The sequence below is a fragment of the Perognathus longimembris genome, chromosome 11 (assembly GCF_023159225.1).
Source record: "Perognathus longimembris pacificus isolate PPM17 chromosome 11, ASM2315922v1, whole genome shotgun sequence".
NCBI classification, from domain to species: domain Eukaryota; kingdom Metazoa; phylum Chordata; class Mammalia; order Rodentia; family Heteromyidae; genus Perognathus; species Perognathus longimembris.
The window spans coordinates 22,809,909-22,831,781 of record NC_063171.1 but is presented as its reverse complement, the minus strand read 5'-3'; the positions used below and the strand labels follow the sequence as shown (position 1 = coordinate 22,831,781).

At 39.9% G+C, this 21,873-nt stretch overlaps 1 protein-coding gene across 2 annotated transcripts in view; it reads left to right on the top strand.

Annotated features, from left to right (window-relative positions):
• Positions 1 to 20,083, top strand: part of Fam20b (FAM20B glycosaminoglycan xylosylkinase) — a 51,504-nt gene extending 31,421 nt beyond the window's left edge. The window contains exons 4-8 of one of the 2 annotated variants that reach the window (XM_048356693.1): positions 798 to 907; positions 5,326 to 5,497; positions 7,811 to 8,002; positions 12,141 to 12,200; positions 16,263 to 20,083. In XM_048356693.1, coding sequence (XP_048212650.1) covers positions 798 to 907; positions 5,326 to 5,497; positions 7,811 to 8,002; positions 12,141 to 12,200; positions 16,263 to 16,494 — 766 coding nt within the window. In that variant the 3' untranslated portion in view covers positions 16,495 to 20,083. The remainder of the gene's footprint in view (positions 1 to 797; positions 908 to 5,325; positions 5,498 to 7,810; positions 8,003 to 12,140; positions 12,201 to 16,262) is intronic. The other variant, XM_048356694.1, reaches the window with a different exon arrangement.
• The last annotated feature ends 1,790 nt before the right edge of the window (positions 20,084 to 21,873 follow it).

Sequence of the window (21,873 nt, the reverse complement as noted above, 5' to 3'; positions counted from 1 at the left end):
TATGACAAAATGTCATTAGCTATTTCTGGGTTGTTGCATTGGGGTGATTTTTATTTTCTACTCTATCGAATTTCTGTGGGCTTCAGGTTCTGCATCTCTTTAAGGAGTAGAGTTTTTAGCCAGGCAATGTCATTTTAAAAAAAAATTGTTTCAGCTGGTACTGATAGTTCACACATGAATTTTAGCTACTCAGGATACTGAGATCTAGAGGATTGTGGTTCGAGGCCAGTTCAGGTAGAAAAGTTCACTAGACTCCATCTCCAAAATCACCAGCAAAAAGCTGGACTGGAGGCATGTTTCAAGTGGTAGAATACCACAAGGGCCTAGCAAGTGTGAGTCTCTTAAGTTCAACCCCTCCCCAGTACCTTTAAATGTGAGTTGCCCTGTGAGTTTGTTCTTTTATTTAGGTCAGTCTGCGTAGTTTTGTCAGTTTACTATTTTATCTAAAGCTTTAACCTATGAATTTAAGCCCAAGTTTTTCTAATGCTTTGTTTAAATTTTTACTAGGAAGATTTCCTAATAGAGGTAGAAATGTTGGATAGGATAATATAATGACCCCATACCCTCATCCCCTAGATTCAACAGCTGTTCACATTTGGTACAGCTTGCCTTTTACACCTTTTTGCTGGATTTTAAAATAAATTATAAACATCTTGACATGAGACTCATAAACATATTTATTCCCCCAAACAAGATGCCTTTACACATCTAATATGATTCACCATAATTTTTGAGACTATTATGTAAAGTTCATCCCCAAAGATTTTTCACTTTTCTTCTTCAACCTTCCAAACCAGGATTCTGGGCTTCCGCCGAGCCCCCTTGGTGGTTGGCAGATTTGTTAATCTTCGAACAGAGATCAAGCCTGTCGCCACGGAGCAGCTGCTGAGCACCTTCCTAACTGTAGGTAAGAAGACTATAGAGGACATTTAGATAGGGGAAGAGACAATAAGTTAAATGAGGCATCATTGAGCAAGCTGATTTATGTCTTTTAGGACTTGAAGGACTCAAGGGAATGTAAAAGCAGATAGGCAACCTGACTCAGGTTAGTGGGAGAATTGAATATAAAAGTAGATAGCGGAAAATGGAAATTTCTCAATGTATTCTCTGTAGTACTTCTAAGTAGAAAGTGTGAAGTTATTTACTGGTAGTAAAAGTAAATGATGATTTCATTTTCTTCTGTTTAGTCTTACTACTAAGTCTCAAATTCAGTATTTCACCAAAGATTAGTCTTGTCTTCATATCATTGGCACAGTTATTTTCTCATACATACATATACGTCTGTGCATGCATGTGTGCGTGCATGCGCATACTTGCATGCTCTTTTGGAAACTGTCTCCTTAGAACTGAATAAGTCTTGAGACAACTCTATAAGATAATGAGACCTTCCCTGTAGGGTTGTTTTTGAGCCTGGAAGATCACCACTGCCTTTCCTACTCAGCTAGGGTTAGTTTGTGGCTCACTATATATATAGGGCAGGGTCCAACTTCCATTATTTCACTCTCAATCAAGGGACTTGAGCTAAAGTTCTCATCCTTGTTCTGATGAGAATGAGAAAAATTCACAGGTATGTCCTTGTTTCCTCTTCATGCTGACTATGGTTTTCTTATACATCACAAAAGCATAGTATCACTGGCTTGTTTCAGGTATTTTCTTTCTTTTTCCTTTCATTTCTCTCTCTCTCTCTCTTTCTCTTTCCTTCCTTCCTTCCTTCCTTCCTTCCTTCCTTCCTTCCTTCTTTCCTTCTTTCTTTCTTTCTTTCTTTCTTTGTTGTTGTTTGGTCCTGGGGCTGAACTCTGGGCCTGGGCACTGTACCTGAGCTTCTTTTGCTCAAGGACGAGCATTCTACTACTTGAGCCACAGCGCCACTTCAGACTTTTTCTGTTTAAGTGGTGCTGAGGAATCAAACCCAGGGCTTTGTGCATGCTAGGCAAGCACTACCACTAAGCCACATTCCCAGTCCCTCTTTCTATTCTTTTTTTAAAAAACATTTTAATGATAACCATTTTAGTTGGTATAAGATGATGCCTCACTGTGGTTTTTTTATTTGCATCCCCTGATGCTGGGCATTTTTTTATGTACTTCTGTTTGCGATTTTTTTTCCTTTTTGTGGAAGAAGGGATGGGGTCTTGCTGTGTAGCCCAGGATGACCTCAAACTTGATCCTTCTTCCATGGCCTCCTGAGTGATCAGATTATAGGTGTACAACACAGTGCTTGGCTATTTGGCTTTGTGCTTGTGTGTGTGTGTGTGTGTGTGCGTGCATGTGTGTATATGCACGTGTGCGTGCATGTGTGTACATATACACACACATGCGTGTGTTAGACCTGGGGCTTGAACTAAGTACCTGAGCTCTGTACCTGAGTTTTGTTTGTTTTTGCTCAAGGCTAGATAGGACTCTTACCACTTGAGCCACAGCTCCACTTCTGGCTTTTGGTTGGTTAATTTGAAAATAAGAGTCTCACAGACTTACCTCCCCCAGATGGCTTTGAACAGCAGTCTCAACCTGAGTAGCTAGGATTACAGGGGTGAGCCACCAGTGCCCAGCAATTTAGTCTATTTTAAAATCAAGTTGGGGGCTGGGGATATAGCCTAGTGGCAAGAGTGCCTGCCTCGGATACACGAGGCCCTAGGTTCGATTCCCCAGCACCACATATACAGAAAACGGCCAGAAGCAGCGCTGTGGCTCAAGTGGCAGAGTGCTAGCCTTGAGCGGGAAGAAGCCAGGGACGGTGCTCCGGCCCTGAGTCCAAGGCCCAGGACTGGCCAAAAAAAAAAAAAAAAAAGAGGATAAAAAAAAAAATTTTTTTTAAATAAAAAAATCAAGTTGGGTGTTTTCATGTTGTTGAATTTTATAAATTGTTTCTCAGCTAAGAGATATGACTCAGTACTGTACCGCCAGCACTATAGATTATCTCTTCACACCCAGCAGTTGAGGCACTGTTGTTATCTCCATTTTCTAAAGAATATGTGTAGAGATGAAAGGACATACCCAATATTTTTAAATTTTTTTGAGATTCAGATATGTTTTAATTGACTTTCAAATTTACTTCTGACCAGTTCATTCAATATTCCTTATTTATAATAATTTATAAAATTTGACATTTTGTTACCTAATAAGGTTTTTCAATACCAGGTACCAGTGACATGCCCAATCTTGTTGTCTCTTAAATCCTTTATGTTTTAAGGCTGAAAATTACTCAGTGGTAAAATGCTTGCTTAGCATTCATGAAGTTCTGGGTTTGATCCCAGTACCCCCAAAGGAGAAATATATATGTGTGTGTATGTATATATATATTAATATATAACACAATACATATTTTATATATAAATCTAGATATGCTTAGTTAGTAATATAAATGTAGAAATCTGATGCAGACTCCAAATTCTTAACCAATACAATACCATCCCATGTAGTTAGGAAGTTTACCAAATTCAGGAGTTTGAACTTGAGTTTGAACTCAGGGCCTGGGTGCTGTCCCTTAGCTTTTTCAAACTCAAGGCTGGTGTTCTAACACTTGAGCCACAGTTCTACATCCAGCTTTTTAATTTTTTTTCTTGATGATTATTTGAAGGTCAGAGTCTCATTAACTTTCCTGCCCAGGTTGGCTTTGAACTGGGATTCTTAAATCTCAACCTTCTGAGTAGTTTATAGACATGAGCCACTAGTGATTGGCACAGATAACAGGTTTCATATAAACTGTGTTTTGTGTGCTTGTTATTGTCATTCATTTTTAAACTAGTAATACATTCAAATAATTAAAACAAAAAAGTTTTGGTGCTGGTACTGGGGCTTGAACTCGGGGCCTTACACTCTTTCTTGACTTATTCACTCAGAGCTGGCACTCTACCACTGAGCCACACCTGTAGTTTCTCCAAAAAAAAAAAAATTAAGGTATTAATAGAACTACAAAGACAAGTTCTTGTATCTTTTGCATCCATCCTTCCTCTTAGTGATAAACTCTGTTAGTAATTTGACTTTTTTATATGAAACATGAATATATATTTACATTTACCATTTTATACAACATATGGCACGGCATACATATTTCTGTATCTTATTTTTATTTAGTATCTTGGAAATCTCTCCATATTGTATATGAAAGATTCACTCTTTGTTTTACCAGACTCAAAATGTATATTTAACCATTTCCACTAGATATATGTATTATTCTAGTATACTTTCTTACAACTGGTCTGCCACTGGTCCAGGCACATCAGTTCCTTCCCTGCCTTGGTCCTAGAGTCAGCTGCTTCTTCAGGGAGCCCAGGTTCGTTCGTTCATCCTTTCTTCCTTCCTTCCTTCCTTCCTTCCTTCCTTCCTTCCTTCCTTCCTTCCTTCCTTCCGTCCGTCCTTCCTTCCTTCCTTCCTTTTTGCCAGTCCTGGGGCTTGGACTCAGAGCCTAAGCACTGTCCCTGGTTTCTTTTTGCTCAAGGCTAGCACTCTGCCACTTGAGCCACAGTGCCACTTCTGGCCTTTTCTATATATGTGTTACTGAGGAATCGAACCCAGGGCTTCATGTATATAAGGCAAGTGCTCTTGCCACTAGGCCATATTCCCAGCCCGAGTCCAGGTTCTTTAAAACATAGTATTGATATGGTCTTTAGAAAGTCAGTGTGAGTGTGCCCGTTACTACCTGAGTTCCATGGTTCTAGGACAGCATAGGAAATATATGTGTGTATGTATGTTTATATGTGTGTGCGTATATATACACATATATGTGCATGCATATGTATATATGTACATCTGCACATACACATATATATCTTTTTCTGTATCTCAAGATTTTCAATCAAAACCAATATTTCCAATTCTATTGGTAATAGGTTTTAGACTGGCCATCTTCCTTCCTGTGTGTTCAACTGCTTTATCTATGAGAAACTTGGTTTCCATTATCCTCAATCTATGTACTTCCCCTTCTCCTCAGCATATATAACTGAACTGAGCACATGCCCACTCTCTTCCCCTTGGCACTTTAACCAGAACCTCACTCCTGCTGAAAAACAAGCATACACTGCTTTTCTTTAATAAGATTAGTTTACAAAGGTACTGTGGTGGTAGTTGATTTCTGACAGATGCTAGATAGAAGAAAGACAGGAAGGAAGATTTACTTTCTAATATATGCTCATTTATACTTCTTGGATTTTTTTTATACCATCTGCTTTTATTACCTATGCAGAAAAATAAATATGTGAAATAGAGTAATTCAGGATATTCATTTTCTTAATGCCTGCTTACATTGCCACTTTTGTTTTCCTGTTTGGGGAGATTTGGGAATTTTGTTTTGTTTCTTTAAGTGTGTTTGGGTCCTTTTCCATTCTTTAGGAAACAATACTTGTTTTTATGGGAAATGCTATTACTGCCGAGAAACAGAGCCAGCATGTGCTGATGGAGACACAATGGAGGGATCTGTTACACTTTGGCTTCCAGATGTGTGGCCTCTGCAGAAACATCGACACCCCTGGGGGAGAACTTACAGAGAAGGCAAATTGGCCAGGTAAATGCTCCTGTGAGCCACTACTAATTCTCCCAGTGCCAGGCCACATGCCAGTCCTAAATAGAAGCCAGCTATTCTATCCCAAAATAAGAATTCTGGAGCCAGGCAACTCTGTTAAGCAAGGACTTTGTTCTCTGTTTCTAGTAGTGCCACTTTGTTAGCTTTCTGTCACTGATAACAAATACATGATGCCAATCAACTTTAAAGGAGGAGGGATTTCTTTTGGCTCATAATTTCAGGGATTTTAGTCTATAGTCTCTTGACTACATTGCTTCAGGGCTGTAATGGTACAGTGCATCTTGGCAGAAGCACAAGGTAGAGGAGGCTGCTTGCTTCACAGTGATTGAGAAGCAGAGAGAAAGAGAGAAGGAAGGGCTGAGGTTCTAATATCCCCTTCAGACATGCTCCCAATGACATAAGCTTCTTAAAAATGTTCTATCACCTCCCAGTAATACCACAAGATGACAAGCCTTTAGCACATTGTCTTTGAGAGTAAAGTCCAAACCATAACACTCTACTTGGCTCCCAAAGGCTTTGTCCCATCTCACAATGTAAAATGCATTCAGCCCCCTCTCCAAGAGTCCTCAAAGTCTTTAATTGTGCCAGTATTTCTAAAAATTCAGGGTTCCAGAGTCTCCTCCAAGACTCAAGGCAGACTCTTATCCCCTGCAAAAATAAGAAAAAGAAACAAGTTATATATTTCCAAGATAAAATGGTGCAAAGGTAAATAAAACATTCCCATTTCAAAAAGGGAAGAATAGGAAAATCAAAGGATTGGACCAAAGCAAGACTGAATTCCAAAGGGGCAAATATTAAATCCTTTAAACAACATGGACACCATCCAGAGCACACTGTGATATGAGTCTCAAAGACTTTGGTTAGTCCCATCCCTGTGGCCTTGCTAGCTACAGTCAATATGGCCACCCTCTTCGGCTGTGGCTTGGCTTACTGCTTAAAACTTCCCTGGCAGGTAGGCATTCTATTGTTCTGGCATCTCATGATTTCCTATAGTCTCCAGTGCAGCTTTGGCTTCACTTTTACAGTTTTATGTATTACCCTCCTAGAGGCTACTTGCAGAAACTCCCAGGCCTTCCTTTGAAATCTCAGTGGAAACCATCATAGCACCATAATTCTAACATTCTACATGCCTGAAAAAAAGCAGCATCACAGGGATGCTGCTGCTTTCTATCACCATCTTAAGAAGTAGCCAGACTCCTTGAACTGTGTAGTTTCTGACTGTCTCTCTCAATGGTGGAATAATTCCCTAGGCCCTGTGTTCAACCTGGCATCTCCCCTGTTGTCCAGTGCAAAGTTCTTGACCTTTTTGATGGTGCCCTTGTTTTCTGGTCAAACTACAAGTTTCTTCTATACAACTCATTCTGCTCTATGTCTACTCCTGTTTCTCATAGTAAATTTAGTTAAAAGCAACAGTTCTGCTGCCTTGGCATTTCCTCCAACTTACAAAACATTCTGTACCTTTAAATTTAGCTTTCCTGCTAAGTCTAAGGGCATAGGAAACAATGTAGACAACTTCTTTGTCAAGTGTAATGTGAGTGGCCTCTAATCTAATCCCCAGTAGACCCTTCTTTCCATCTGAAATTTCAATCAGCAGAGCCTTTACTATCCCAGAATCATCCATTAACTTTTGCTTCTAGCATTCCAGCCTTTCTTTTTTTTTTCTTTTGGCCAGTCTTGGGCCTTGAACTCAGGGCCTGAGCACTGTCCCTGGCTTCCTTTTGCTCAAGGCTAGCACTCTGCCACTTGAGCCACAGCGCCACTTCTGGCCATTTTTTTATATATGTGGTACTGAGGAATCAAACCTAGGGCTTCATGTATATGAGCACTCTTGCCACTAGGCCATATTCCCAGCCTGCATTCCAGCCTTTCTTCAGCCTACTTCCCCAAACTTTCCCAAACTCAAAGACCTCTGAATCCTAAAATACCTAAGATAAGTAAATTAAAAAGAGATCTTTTATTAGCTCACATTTCAGATCTCTTATCCCATACTTGATTGGCTCCATTGCTTTTGGGACCATGGAAAGGCGGAGCATTACTGTAGGGAATCTGTTGTAGAGTAAAACTGCTTACTTCGTTGTGGTAAAAGAGGTGGAGCTCAGGTCTCTATATTCCCCTTCTGGTTATGCCCCCAGTGATTTAACTTCCTTCCTCTAGCCCTTTTCCTTCAGTAGCATCACAGGCTGGCAACCAATGCTTTAGCATATGGTTTTTGAGTGACTTCTAAGATCAAAACTAAATAGCTAGGTATAGTTATTGGCACTCAGTAATAACCCTTGTAATGCTCCTTGGCTCCAGGTGGGAGTATGATGAGAGCTATTGTGATGCTGTGAAGAAAACGTCCCCATATGACTCAGGCCCACGCCTCTTAGACATCATTGACACTGCAGTCTTTGATTACCTGATTGGCAATGCTGACCGCCATCACTATGAGAGCTTTCAAGATGATGAAGGCGCTAGTATGCTAATCCTTCTTGATAATGCCAAAAGGTAAGACTGGAAGGACTACGGACTACCTTTTGTCTATATGCAAAAGGATATTTTCTAGGGCATTGTGTTAGTCAGCTTTCAATCACTGTGACAAATACCTGAGATAAACCAATGTAAGTATGAAACGTTTATTTTGCCTCACTGTTTCAGAGATTTCCATCAGTGGTTGATAAATTCTGATGCATCTAGGCTTGGGATGAGACTTAAAGCATGTAGTAGAACCAAGTGCTCACTTCATAACCTGTGGGAATCAAAGAGGTCAGAGTCCCAGTGCCCTCTTCAGGGATATATCCCTAATAGCCTAACTTTATTCCACCTCCTAAAGGTTCTCCCAACTTCTAGTAACACCACATATACCTTTGTATATGAGCCTTTAGGGGACTTTTTTTTTTTTTTTTTTTTTTGCCAGTCCTGGGGCTTGGACTCAGGGCCTGAGCACTGTCCCTGGCTTCTTTTTGCTCAAGGCTAGCACTCTGCCACTTGAGCCACAGCGCCACTTCTGACCATTTTCTGTATATGTGGTGCTGGGGAATCGAACCCAGGGCCTCATGTATATGAGGCAGGCACTCTTGCCATTAGGCCATATCCCCAGCCCATAGGGGACATTTTAGATCTACACTAAAAGCAAGTATCCAGAGTATAATTAATTAAAAAATGTCCTTTTTCCACATAGGGCCTTAGCTCTTGGTAAACCTCATTCCCTTCACCCTGAATAATTTCAGAGTACAGGAAATGCACCCTGAAATGCTGTTGAAAACTAGAAAGTGGTCCTCTTTACAGACATCTAAAAGCCAATTTGTCCCTATCTGTAGCATTCTTTCTTGGCTATCATGTTTACATAACCTCAAATCTGAGAAATTCAGATTTAACAGAATATGGAATTTATTTATGATTATATGGAATACAAAGGTTTGTGCATTTCAGGCATTTGATAATATATTTTGTTATTTCTAGGACAGTCAAGGCCCAGACTTGCTCTCATGAGCAGTTGCACAGTGATTTTATATAAAGACAAGTTAACTTTTGTCCTAAGAGAAGCTTATTCATTTTGAACAAATAAGAATATCCTTATTATTTTAGGTCTGAGTTATTTAGAGAGCACATTGTACTTCCATTTTGCCCTTTGCATTCTCCAGGGTAGGCAGTTCAGTTTAAAGATATACTTTAGTTACACTTTATAAGTGTTTGCTGGAAGAATGCTTCCTTGGAACCCAGAATTACCTAGCCCCTGGTTACTGCCGTAACCCAGGATGCTGGGAATAAGATGAGGCTTGGCTCCTCAGCAAAGAATGCTTGAGCAACTTTTGTACATGATGCCACCATCTTCTATTGAGCAACAGGCAGTTATAGAAAGTAAAGGGCCAGTAAGCAACATTACCGCTCTCTCTAACCAACACAGCAGTAGTCATCAATCCTATATTTACTCCTAAACTTTATATTTATATCCTATATTTACTCCTAAACAAGTAAGGACTTGTGAAAATGGTAGGGTTTTTGTTGTTGTTGTTTTGTTTTGTTTTTGCCTGTCATGGGGCCTGGATGCTGTCCCTGAGCCTCTTTGTGCTCAAGGCTAGTATTCTACTTGAGCTACAGTGCCACTTACAGCTTTTTCTGAGTAGTTTATTGGAGATAAGAGTCTAATAGACTTTCTTGCCTGGGCTGGCTTTGAACTATAATCCTCAGATCTAGCCTCTTAAATAGTTATGTGAGCCACCAACTCCCTGCTGAACATAATAACATAATATATATAATAGATATATTATATATATTTATACATATATGCATATATATTATATATACACATATATACATATGTGTGTATATATATATTTTATTTATTTATTTATTTTTTTTTTGGCCAGTCCTGGGCCTTGAACTCAGGGCCTGAGCACTGTCCCTGGCTTCTTTTTGCTCAAGGCTAGCACTCTGCCACTTGAGCCACAGCGCCACTTCTGGCCATTTTCTATATATGTGGTTCTGGGGAATCAAACCCAGGGCTTCATGTATATGAGGCAAGTACTCTTGCCACTAGGCCATATTCCCAGCCCTGAACATAGTATTTTATATGTCCCAAAACAGTTACTATCTTAGGCTGTAACAACATAGCTTACCATAGTTGACTTAGAAACAGCAAAATGTTATTGCTCACAGTCGAAGAGGGTAAAAAGTTTAAGAACAAGGTACCAGCAGATTCACTATCAAGTGAGAAGCCATTCCTCATGGATGGTACCTTTTGTGTCCTCATTCAGTAGAAGAGATGTACAAGCTCTGTCTGGCCTCTTTCCTACTGCCATAAATCCTGTGCATGAGATTCTGTCCTCATCATTTAGTCACTTTTTGAAGGCTTTACAAACTCTTAATACGGTTGCATGGGGGTTAGGTGTTAACATGAATTTATGGGCTGGAGATACAATTATCTTATACTGTAGCAGCCGCTTTGCCTTTTATTATTGGAGAGCCTACAGTGTCCTAAGAGATAGCAGATTCTCCAACCATTAAGGTAAATTTTGGAGAAAAAAGTGAAAGTTTGACAACTTTTCCATAATTGCTTCTCCTTTCCCAATTCTGAATTGTTTCCCCCCACCTCCCACTGGTAGAATCAGGGTGCTTTCTTGACCACAAAATACCATTGTGGTATTTTGCTGGTTAATTGGAGATGGAGTCCCATGAGCTTTTCTGCCCTGGCTGGCTTCAAACCATGATCCTCCAGCTCTCAGCCTGAGTAGCTAGGATTACTGGTATGAGTAACCATTGCTTGGTTCCTAATATCTTTTTTCTTCTTCTCCTTTTTTTTGTGTTGTTATAGGGCTTGAACTCTGGGCCTAGGTGCTGTCCCTGAGCTCTTCAGCTCAAGGCTAGTGCTCTGCCATTTGAGCTACATACAGCGCCACTTCCTTTTTTTTAATAAAAAAAAAATTTGTGTGTGTGTGCGTGTGTGTGCCGTGCGCATGTGCGTGCAGCTCCTGGGGCTTGAACTCAGGGCCTGGGCACTGTCCCTAAGCTTCTTTTTGCTCAAGGCGAGCACTCTGCCACTTGAGCCACAGTGTCACTTCTGGCTTTTTCTGTTCATGTCTGAGGAATTGAACCTAGGGCTTCATGCATGCTAGGCAAGTACTCTTAGCAACTAAGCCACATTCCCAGCCCTAATCTGGCTTTGAGCCTGGATCCTCAGCTCTCAGCCTGCTGAATAGCTAGGATTATAGGTGTGAGCAATTGGTGCTTGGCCGAGGTTTGTTTTTTGTTTTTCTCAAGGCTAGTATTCTACCACTTAAGCCAAAGCTCAACTTCTGGCATTTTGGTGGTTAACTGGAAATAAAGTTCCATGGCCTTTCATTCCCTGGTTGATTTTGAACCACACTCCTCAGATCTGAGGACTGACTAGGATTGCAGACATGAGCCACCGGCACTCAGCTCTAATATCTTTTTTTTTTTTTTTTTTTTTTTTGCCAGTCCTTAGGCTTGGACTCAGGGTCTGAGCACTGTCCCTGGCTTCTTTTTGCTCAAGGCTAGCACTGTATCACTTGAGCCACAGCACTTCTTCTGGCTTTTTCTGTGTATGTGGTGCTGAGGAATCGAACCCAGGACTTCATGCATGCAAGGCAAGCACTCTACTGCTAAGCCACATTCCCAGCCCCTCTAATATTATTTTTATGTCTGCATTGGATCAATGTTTTCTCAAAACTCTGTCTGCAGTCTTTTCACTTTGAAACTTTGCATATATTTATATCTTAGGGAATAGGATATTGGTAATTTTGGAGTAGAACAGTATTAGCTTGTTTTTATAATTAATGGCCATCTGCTTGTTTAGGAGAACACACAAAGTAAAGAGTTCATCAAGTTAAGAGGTTTTCACATTCCTGTTGCCATACTTAGACTCTAGCAGCTTGCATATATTATCTTAGCAAGAAATAGGATCCTTGTAGATGAGTTATTTGTAGATACTTCAGTACAGACTGTTAGTGATACTATGTCTAATTGGTCATGCCCTGCTTATTTTTAATTTAAATGATTTTAGCTGATAGAGCATGAAATTATCTAGGATTACATTTGGGTTTCATACAGAATTTCCTGTTGCTTTGATAATGAGATGAGAACTGATACTTCGACCTAATTCACTAAGTTTTAATTTAATTTTCAGCTTTGGGAACCCCTCGCTGGATGAGAGAAGCATTCTTGCCCCTCTCTATCAGTGTTGCATGTAAGTTATGCATAGCAAACACATGTGCCTGCACTGCCTTCATTTTCAGGCTTGCAGAATAGTACATAAGTTTTCTTGATTATAAATCCTCCTGTTACCTGAGCAGTGGCTTTTCATACTTTTCCAATCTAGAACTTTTAGATATCCTAAGATCTCCCTGAATCGGGGAAAGGTAGAAGTAATTCAAAGCTTACAATTCATTTTTAATTTTGTACAAATAGAAGTTCATAATCTTGTTAGTAATATGTATCTGTGCTTGGTTTAATATCAGAATAATCAGCTGCTCACCCTTCCTACCCTTGCCCTCAAAAATCTAAGTAAAATCTGTATATTAAGTTGCTATAGCCTGGTTTCTTTGAGGCTTTAAGTCTTCTCACCCATCATATACCTCCTAGGTTTGCATATCTTTATTTTTTGTTTGTTTTGTTTATTGTGCTAGTACTAGGACTTGAACACACCTGGGTGCTATCCCTTTCCTCTCAAGGCAAGCACTCTACCATTTGAGCCACAGCTTCATTTCTGGCTTTTTGCTGGCTAGAGATAAGGGTCTAATGGATTTTTCTGCTCCAACTGGCTTAGAGCCTCAATCCTCAGATCTTCACCTACCAAACAGATAAGATTAGAGTCATTAAACACCAGCTCCCAGTATATATCTCAATTTACAATAGTATAAACCATAAGCAGCTTTTCATAAGAATTTAATCATTATGTCTCTATTGGGAACAAAGAAATTGAGAGGTAAATCAAGAAAATGAGATTAAAAACTGGGCTCTAAGGAGCTCCTGTCTTAGGTCATTAGTTCACACCTGATTTTAAAGTATTTATGTCATTATGTATCTGGTGCACATATCCACTCAAACTGGTCAGAATGTATCTCCTGATTTCTGTCCATAGACAGCTCTAGAATGGAGTGAGATCCTTGCATTCCTGAATCTAATATGGAGAAAAGTACGTAGAAAAGTGGACTGACTGCCAGTAAGTATTCAGTGTTAGTCAGAAGATGGCAGCTCTTCCTGAACAAATGCAAAGGCCTTCCTGCCCCCTTACAGAAACAGACATTGCAAAGGCAACTGTTTGGAGTCCTAGATCTACCAGTTGCTTGCTATATGTCCTTGAGCTAGAAAACCCTGTGTTTACCAGTTTAAGATGACATGAAATGATGTATGGAAGGTATGCAAAAAAATAGTGGATTGTGAAAATAAGATTTAGCAAGTGCTGTAGAAGAAAAAAAGTATGTACATCAAGAATCATGGAGATTCACCTGCTTGACCATACAGAAAAGCAAGTCCAGAAGCACTCACATGGCAGTGAGACTGCCTGCCTCTCCTAGGAACTGATTGGCTTTGCTTTTCTCTGCTTTGTTTTTAGTCCCTCCCTCCCTCACTCCCTTTCTTTTTTAAAAAAAAATTTTATTTTGCAGTGGTAGGAATCAAATTCAAGCAATGTCTTACACATGCTAAACAAGTACTCTCCCACTGAGCTAAGCCCACACCTTTTGTTTTTTCAATCTCAACAAACTTGTGCCAAAAGTAACATTTATAGGCTACCCACACCTGGCTAAAGTGTTAGAGCACTTGCCTAGTAAATTAGAAGTTCTGAGTTAATCATTAGTACCAACAGAAAAATAGTTTACTCTGGTAATCCGTAATTATGCTTATTGATACTGGGAAATAACAATACATATAATTAAGAAGTGAAAGAAGATGTATTTTGTGTTGCTAATATCAGTGTTGATTTAACCAGGAGATTCTGCCTTGTGTTAAACTGGGTTACTTAGTATCTAAACATTATTAAATTTTAATGCAATAGCTAGCATAAGAGAAAACAGGGGATGAAGGAAAATACCCAAGGAAGGAAAACATAAAAGGCAAGAATTTAGGCCTCAGTGAAGGAGGGACAGTCAGGCCACTAGCTAGCAGTGAAATTTGCTCATTTATGGAAGCTAGGCAAGCTATAGCAACCCTCTTGAGTGCAGGTGGAATGTAGGCAGGCAGCAGTCTGTAGAGGGAGAGGTTATTCAGTAGGAATCTGCTGGGCCACCACTAAAGCACATTTGGGGCCTGCAGATTGAACTAGGGTGGGTAGATAGCCTGCAAGGCTCTGGTTCCTTTGTCAAGAGAGCCTCAGAAAAGTTATCACCCGTCCTAGCTGAGATTTTAAGATTGTCTTCTGGGAGATCACCAATCCACTATATTTTAGCCAGAAGCATCCAGAGAGCCTCCTTCTTCCTGCAGTATACCTCTACCCAGAAAACTTACGAGGTGAGCACTTTACCATTAGGCCATATTCCCAGCCCAATATTATTTGTGCTTTACTCATATTTTTTTTTTTATTATTTTTTTTTTTTGGTCAGTCCTGAGCCTTGGACTCAGGGCCTGAGCACTGTCCCTGGCTTCTTTTTGCTCAAGGCTACCACTCTGCCACTTGAGCCACAGTGCCACTTCTGGCCATTTTCTATATATGTGGTGCTGCGAATTGAACCCAGGGCTTCATGCATACAAGGCAAGCACTCTTGCCACTAGGCCATATTCCCAACCCCTCTACCCAGAAAACTTAAAAGAAGAAAGATCTTAAATGAATTCCATCCTCTTTGAGAAACTATATATTGAAGGGTGAATTTGTATCTGAGAGGCAATAAAGTACATGTAGTCCACATCGGGGAAACTGATGCTTTGGGCAAAATTTATAGAATAATTTAGAATAAGAAATCTGCATGCCCATCCTTTCTGTTTTATGCAAGCTTCAGTCTTCTTTTCTAAGTAGCTGCAGAATAGGTTTCCATGTGCAATCTGACATTTCTGCTTACTTAGTAATCTCTGCTTTATTAAGAATTTTTCTTGTAGGAGAAGTGGAAGAAATACAGTCAAGAATTCAATGTATAGCCTACAAAATTAAGAAAAGCAAGGGAGAGGGATAGGTGAGAATATGGAAAGGGGTGACATTGGTCAAGATGCATTATACTCAAAGTACTTTGTTAAATGGCATCTCCTTTGAAGATAATGAAACCAAATAAAGCCAGGCACTGATGGCTCATGCATGTAATTCTAGCTATTCAGCAAACTGAGATCTGAGGATCACGGATTAAAGCCAGCTTGAGCAGGAAAGTATGTAAGACTCTTAGCCACCAAAAAGCCAGAAGTGGGTGCTGGGAACATGGCTTAGCAGTAGTGTTTGCCTTGCATGTATGAAGCCCTGAGTTTGATTCCTCAGCACCACATAAACAGAAAAGGCTGAAAGTGACACTGTGGTTCAAGTGGTAGACTGCTAGCCTTGAGCAAAGAGAAGCCATGGACAGTGCTCAGGCCCTGAGTCCAAGCCCCAGGACTGACACAAAAAAAAGAAAGCCAGAAGTGGAACTGTGGCTCAAATGGTAGAGCTCCAACTTTGAGCAAAAGAGCTCAGGGACAGAGTCCAGGTCCTAAATTCAAACCCCAGAACTGGCATAATGAATGAATAAATAAATCCCCATTATGGTAGAAATATAGATTTAGTAACCTGAAGGAGGAAATTAAGTCTCCCATTTACATCCAAGAATAATGCCTGTTAACATTGTTATGTGCTTCATCCTAATCACATAGAGTGTCTTCACCCAAACATTTGCTATCCTACAAATTTAAAGTAAAAGATGTGTTTCCTCTAAATTTTCCATGCCACACTAAATTTTCAAAACTTTTTTTAATGGCTGCATAATTTCCTTGGTGAGTGAGACATGATTTGTTTAACTATTCCAATTATTGGACATTCAAATTGGTTTATGTTTTGTTTTTTTTATTTTTTACTCAAGTTGTCAACATGTCAGTTTATGAGTAACAAGCATCTTAATCAGTGTCATTCCTTAGTTCATGATTTTCCTTTATTGAATATACGTGTGTGTATGTATGTACGTATAATTACCCATAAATCAGACCAAAACATGATAATGTAGCTTTCTCATGAAGTAATTCCGAAACAAATGTTTTTTCTAGTTAAAATATTGTACATAATTTTTTTAACTTTTGTCATGTAGGCTTTAAACTCAGCTTGATAGTTTTTAATGTAACGTCTTAAAACTTTTTCTTTCAGCATTCGGGTTTCTACCTGGAACAGACTGAACTACCTTAAGAATGGAGTGCTAAAGTCTGCCTTAAAATCTGCCCTGGCCCATGACCCCATCTCCCCTGTGCTGTCTGATTTTCACCTGGATGCTGTGGACCAGCGGCTCCTGAATGTCCTGGCCACCATAAAGCAGTGCACTGACCAATTTGGGATGGACACTGTGCTGGTGGAAGATAGAATGCCTCTCTCCCACTTGTGATTTTCAACAAAAAATTAGTGAAACATTTTTACAAAGATAGAAAAACAGCACAAACAATTCCTAATGGCATGAGATGGCTTGGAGCTGGCCAGTGAAAAGTTCTGTTGGTAATGGAGAGGGTGTCTTCGGGTGTTTCTGGGGTTTTCTGTAGTAAGTAAGGCGTAAAACAAAAACCATGACCATTAGAGCATGAGCTGTTTCTACAGAATCAGCTGATTTCCTTGGCAGTTGTGCTTTCTAGCAATGGTCAGTCTTTATAAATCCCATGCCAAAGGACAAACAGAGGTGTGGCATTTGGATAGGTGAATGCTGGTACTGGCTTCAGAGTGTGTTTTGAGGTAAACTTTTCAGTCTTTCACCACACCTGTGGATTTTATGGAACTGTTTCACAGACATGTCTTTTTTGTCCCAGGACTAGTCAAATTGGAAAGCTTAGTTTCTTTTTCAGAATGGCAGCAAATTAAACCTTCATTCTGTTGAGCCAAAATAGCACACTCTGTTGAAGAGATCCATTTTTAAGATAGAATTGGAGGGAAGGACAAAGAGGAAGATGTTCAGGCTTTTAAACAACTGGGTAGTATAGTTTCGACTAACTCAGGGAAGGAGAGACTCATCTTGAAGAATCAGAATCAGTGGCTAAATTAGTGAAAAACAAGTTCCCTTCTATTTCAGTTCTTAGGTATATACAAAGTCAATGTGACTTTGTGGGTAAGTAAAAGCTGCAGAGCTACAGTCACATTCAAATTAACCAAAACATTATTTCTGTAGAAAATACTGTTACAGCTCAAGCATGATTATCTTTATGGAGCCTTTTTGTTTGTTTCCTGCCTTTTGCCTAAAGTAGGCAAATTCCAAATTAACAAAGCAAACATTTGGTAATACCTTGAGTAAGAGTCAGGAATTCTAGTTGTCTCTGCCATCCTCATTTCTCTTCTTAAGTAAATTTCCACCATTTGGTCATGAAAGTTGCTTTGTCTGGCAGATCTGCAGTCCTGGTCTTGCCATGTGAGAAAGGCAGCTGTGCTACAGCAGATAACATACATCCTGCTGGATGGCAGCTTAGCTTGTGATTTAGACTGTTTGAAGATTAAAATAAATCTTGAAATAAGAATTAGAATAAGTCTTGAAATTAAAGAAGTTACCAGAAAGAGCATTCAGGTTTTTATTTATTCCAAATCCTACATTCATCATTTAATCTCATTTGGAGTTAGCTCTTAGCTCATGATGTAGTAGTATTCTTCTGTCTCCTCATAGTACTGTCAGATTTCGGTTGCTAAACCACAAGTTTAGCTTTGGGTTCTGGCAAGGTGATTTTGACATGGAAGCAGCTGCTTAAATTACAGGGCAAAGGGGACAGGCCTGAGTTGCCCACTCACCTGTGTTCTCAAAGCTGTTTCCCTCCCAACTAGTCCAGATGTGGTTCTGATTCTGTACTTCAGTCAAACAGACTATATTTAAGCAGCGTGTTTGAACTTATTAATGCCAGCCATTGCTTAGCAGTTTTAGGCAGCTATACTTTTAAAAACAGCATTTGCATCTGTGCCCCAGTTTAACTGACTGCCCTGTAACACTTTAAAATAGAATGAAATCATAAAACTTCCATACTGTCTATATGTACTTTGAGGTGGATATAAGAATGAGCTGGGTTTTTTTTTTAAGGAGTATTGAATTTAAGACAACAAACATTAGCACAAAACACAATGTTAACCAAAGGAGGCATTGATTGCAGTTTTAAGGCTACTTGCTTGCTGTGTGTGTCCAGAGTGATTCTCAGTTCAGCTTGGATAGTGCTCACCCCAGAGCTTTAGGAAGCCACTGTTAGGAGACAGTAGATAGAATATTAGTCAGCTCTGCTCTCCTGAGTAATTTCTGATTGAACTAAATTATGGCTCAGTGTCTTTTCAGACATATTGCCTTTAGTATAGCACACAAATAAAGAAGAACCACTCTCAAACTGGGAACTTCTTTCCTAATGTGGAAGCAGGAAATTCTTCTGAGGAAAAACACAGGAAGGGAAGCTGCTTTGAAAAAATATCTGTCTTTTCTTCAAAGAAGTTACAAAAAAGTGTCATTTTATTCTTTTCCCTATTTTTACCCCCAGGATACTAAGAGGTATTCAGATCCACAGCTAAAAATGGTGTGACATGACACTGAGGGTATTATTTGTGTTCTCGTTAGGACTGGATTAGCTAGCTGGAAGAGTGTATCTGGGTGAAACTTGAAGAAAACCAACCAGAAAAGCTAGTGGCCTTAAAATTCATAAACACTAAGTTTTCTTTGAAAAAAAGAGGTATCTTCTTTTAAAGTTTTGTGACACCAACCTCTTTTGGTTTGCTTATTTATTAAAAGCTTGGGATAGTGAAATCAACTCATTGGAGGAATTTCAGTCAACTCTAAATTGGATATTCCAACTCAGTGTATCTCCATGGATACATTACATCTGTAAAGATATGGATATGTTTTAATATTAGGAAAATCAGAACCAATGAGTATTTTCTACTCTCACTCTTAAAAATGTGTGTTTTGAGGTTTGAGTTGGCACAAGAATATATGGTTTCATTCTAAAGCTATTCTTAAATATGAGGCTGCATTGTGGTTTGGGGACAGGAGAAAAATTTTTCTGCAAGACGTTAGGCTCTGATTTGCTCAGAATATTGTTCCATGTATACTTAAGGCATTTCTCCCTGTTTATCCTCAGGGCTAACATGTCAAATTTTAAGAAGAAAAAGGAATTAGGAACATTTATTATATACTTTTTTGAGAAAGTTGAATTCTGTACATAGCAATTTCTCAATGTGACCTGGAGGTTCAGTCATCCAAAGAAATCATCTTTTCTTTAAAATATACAAATGTTGGCTTCCCCTTCCCACGCCTTATGTCCCTCCAGCATCTTTTCTCTCTGTGTCCTCTGACCACACTCCAAGATGGTAGAACAGCCTCTGTCAGCAAGCTGTCTTGTGCGTGGTCATCCTGTGAGTGTGGGCTTCTAGGAACATGGGCAAAGGTGTATGAATATATAGCTATCTATGTATTCTAGCAAGGAAAGCATTTATTTTGACACAAGGAAATACTGATCTACATTACAGAAGGACTTGAAGCTAGCTTCAACTCAGACTATAAGTAGACTTTATAAAGCTTAGTCTATGAGTGGATCCTAAGTGACAAGGACCATTTGCTCAGCAAACAGCTGCTGTGCAGCTCTGGTGAGCCAGCTGTGGCTGTGCACATGGTAAGCCTGCCTCTGTGGACCTGTTCTGTGGGGCAGGCTGGCTTCTTGCCCTTTCATTGCTACAGTCTGGGTGGTGAGTAGGGTAGGGACTGTCACAGGTTTTAGGAACTAAGGTGTTCCTCACAAGCAAAACATTAGGAAACTGGAAATAACTTACTGGGAAGCTAATTTGGGAAGTTAATTTATTTGCCTAAAGGGAGATATAGGAGTCACTACGCTCATTTGGTCTGCCAAGGATTTCCTCATTGCTGCTGTACAAGTAGAGGTTATACTTGGTAGGATGCCAAACAGCAGATGCACACCCAAATTTCTATTGTGTTCTATGGGTTTCAATTCAGAAAATAAAGATTTTAATACATATTTATGTGTATCATCTTTTTCTGTTAACCTTTTTTTTCTCCCTGTCAGGATTCCCCCCTTTTTCCTATACCAATTTCTTGCCTGTTTCATAAGGGACCGCTTGCCTCTTTTGCCTCCACTTAACCTTCCACAGGGATTGCTTCATAGCATCCAGTGGGTAAGAAGTTTAATCTTCTCACTGGTCTTCAGAAGGTCCATAGCTTGTAACTGCACCAGAGTTTTCCATAGGATCATTCTTCAAGACTTCTTATAATGTTTAGCAGTTGACTCCAACTTTGTAGGTTTGTTTTGTTTTTGTCACTTGTGCAGCTTGAACTTAGGGCCTGGGTGCTGTCCCTGAGCTCTTTTGCTCAAGGCTAGCACTCTACCCACCACTTTGAGCCACAGCTCCACTTACAGTTTTTGAGTTGTTAATTGGAGATGAGTCTCATGGGGACTTTTCTGCCCAGGTTGGCTTCAAACTGTGATCCTCAAATCTCAGCCTCCTGCGTAGTTAGGATTACATGCCTGAGCCACCAACACCCAGTCAACATTGTAGTTTTTTTTTTTTTTTCCTTTTTTTTTTTTTTTTTTTTGGCCAGTCCTGGGCCTTGGACTCAGGGCCCGAGCACCGTCCCTGGCTTCTTCCCGCTCAAGGCTAGCACTCTGCCACTTGAGCCACAGCGCCGCTTCTGGCCGTTTTCTGTATATGTGGTGCTGGGGAATCGAACCTAGGGCCTCGTGTATCCGAGGCAGGCACTCTTGCCACTAGGCTATATCCCCAGCCCAACATTGTAGTTTTTAGCAGCAAAGAATTATGAATCCTAAAGAACGTGTCAGCAGATTATACCATACAGACACGAAGACAAGGTAAGTTGCCCTGTTTACAGCTCTTAGGAAACTCAGATTTTTAGCTTTTTTGTTACTATTCAATATGTCAGTATACATCCTGACCAGTACTACCCCCTTTAAGCATTCTCACTCATCCTTTCCAGCTCTACCTCCCCTCAATTTTCCTAGTTTCATGGGATGTGAATTGAATATTATTACTGCATTTGCACCCCCTTTTCTTCCCTTCATCTTTCTACCTCTCTCCCTATGTCCTCCCTGCAACACATCTCAAGTACCAGCTTCCTGCTATTTTGTTGGACTGTGAGTTCATTTTTCTAAGGAGCTATACCATTTGAATTCTCTACTGCATATGCCATATGTTGGTTAATACATTTATGATGTATACTTACATAAGACTTCATCGATGTTCTGCTTGTATATTTTTAAATTACATCTACCTTCCACATGAGAGAACACATGCAGCCTTTGTCTAGGCCTGACTTCGCTTAATAGAATTTTTTCCAGGTCCATCAATTTTTTGCAAGTGATGAAATATTCTTCCTACAGGAGAAATAAAATTCTTGTCTATGGGCTGGGGATATGGCCTAGTGGCAAGAGTGCCTGCCTCATATACATGAGGCCCTGGGTTCGATTCCCCAGCACCACATATACAGAAAATGGCCAGAAGTGGCGCTGTGGCTCAAGTGGCAGAGTGCTAGCCTTGAGCAAAAAGAAGCAGGGACAGTGCTCAGGCCCTGAGTCCAAGCCCCAGGACTGGCCAAAAAAAAATAATTCTTGTCTATGTAAGATAGTTATATTTAGGTATGTCCAATAGTTGAATCTGTAGATAGATAGAAAATTCATATATACCACATTTTCTTGATCCATTTGTCCATTGAGGCGCATCTGGACTGTTTCCATACCTTGGCTGTGGTAAATAGTGCTGCAATGAACATGGTTCCACACCATGCTTGTGGTTT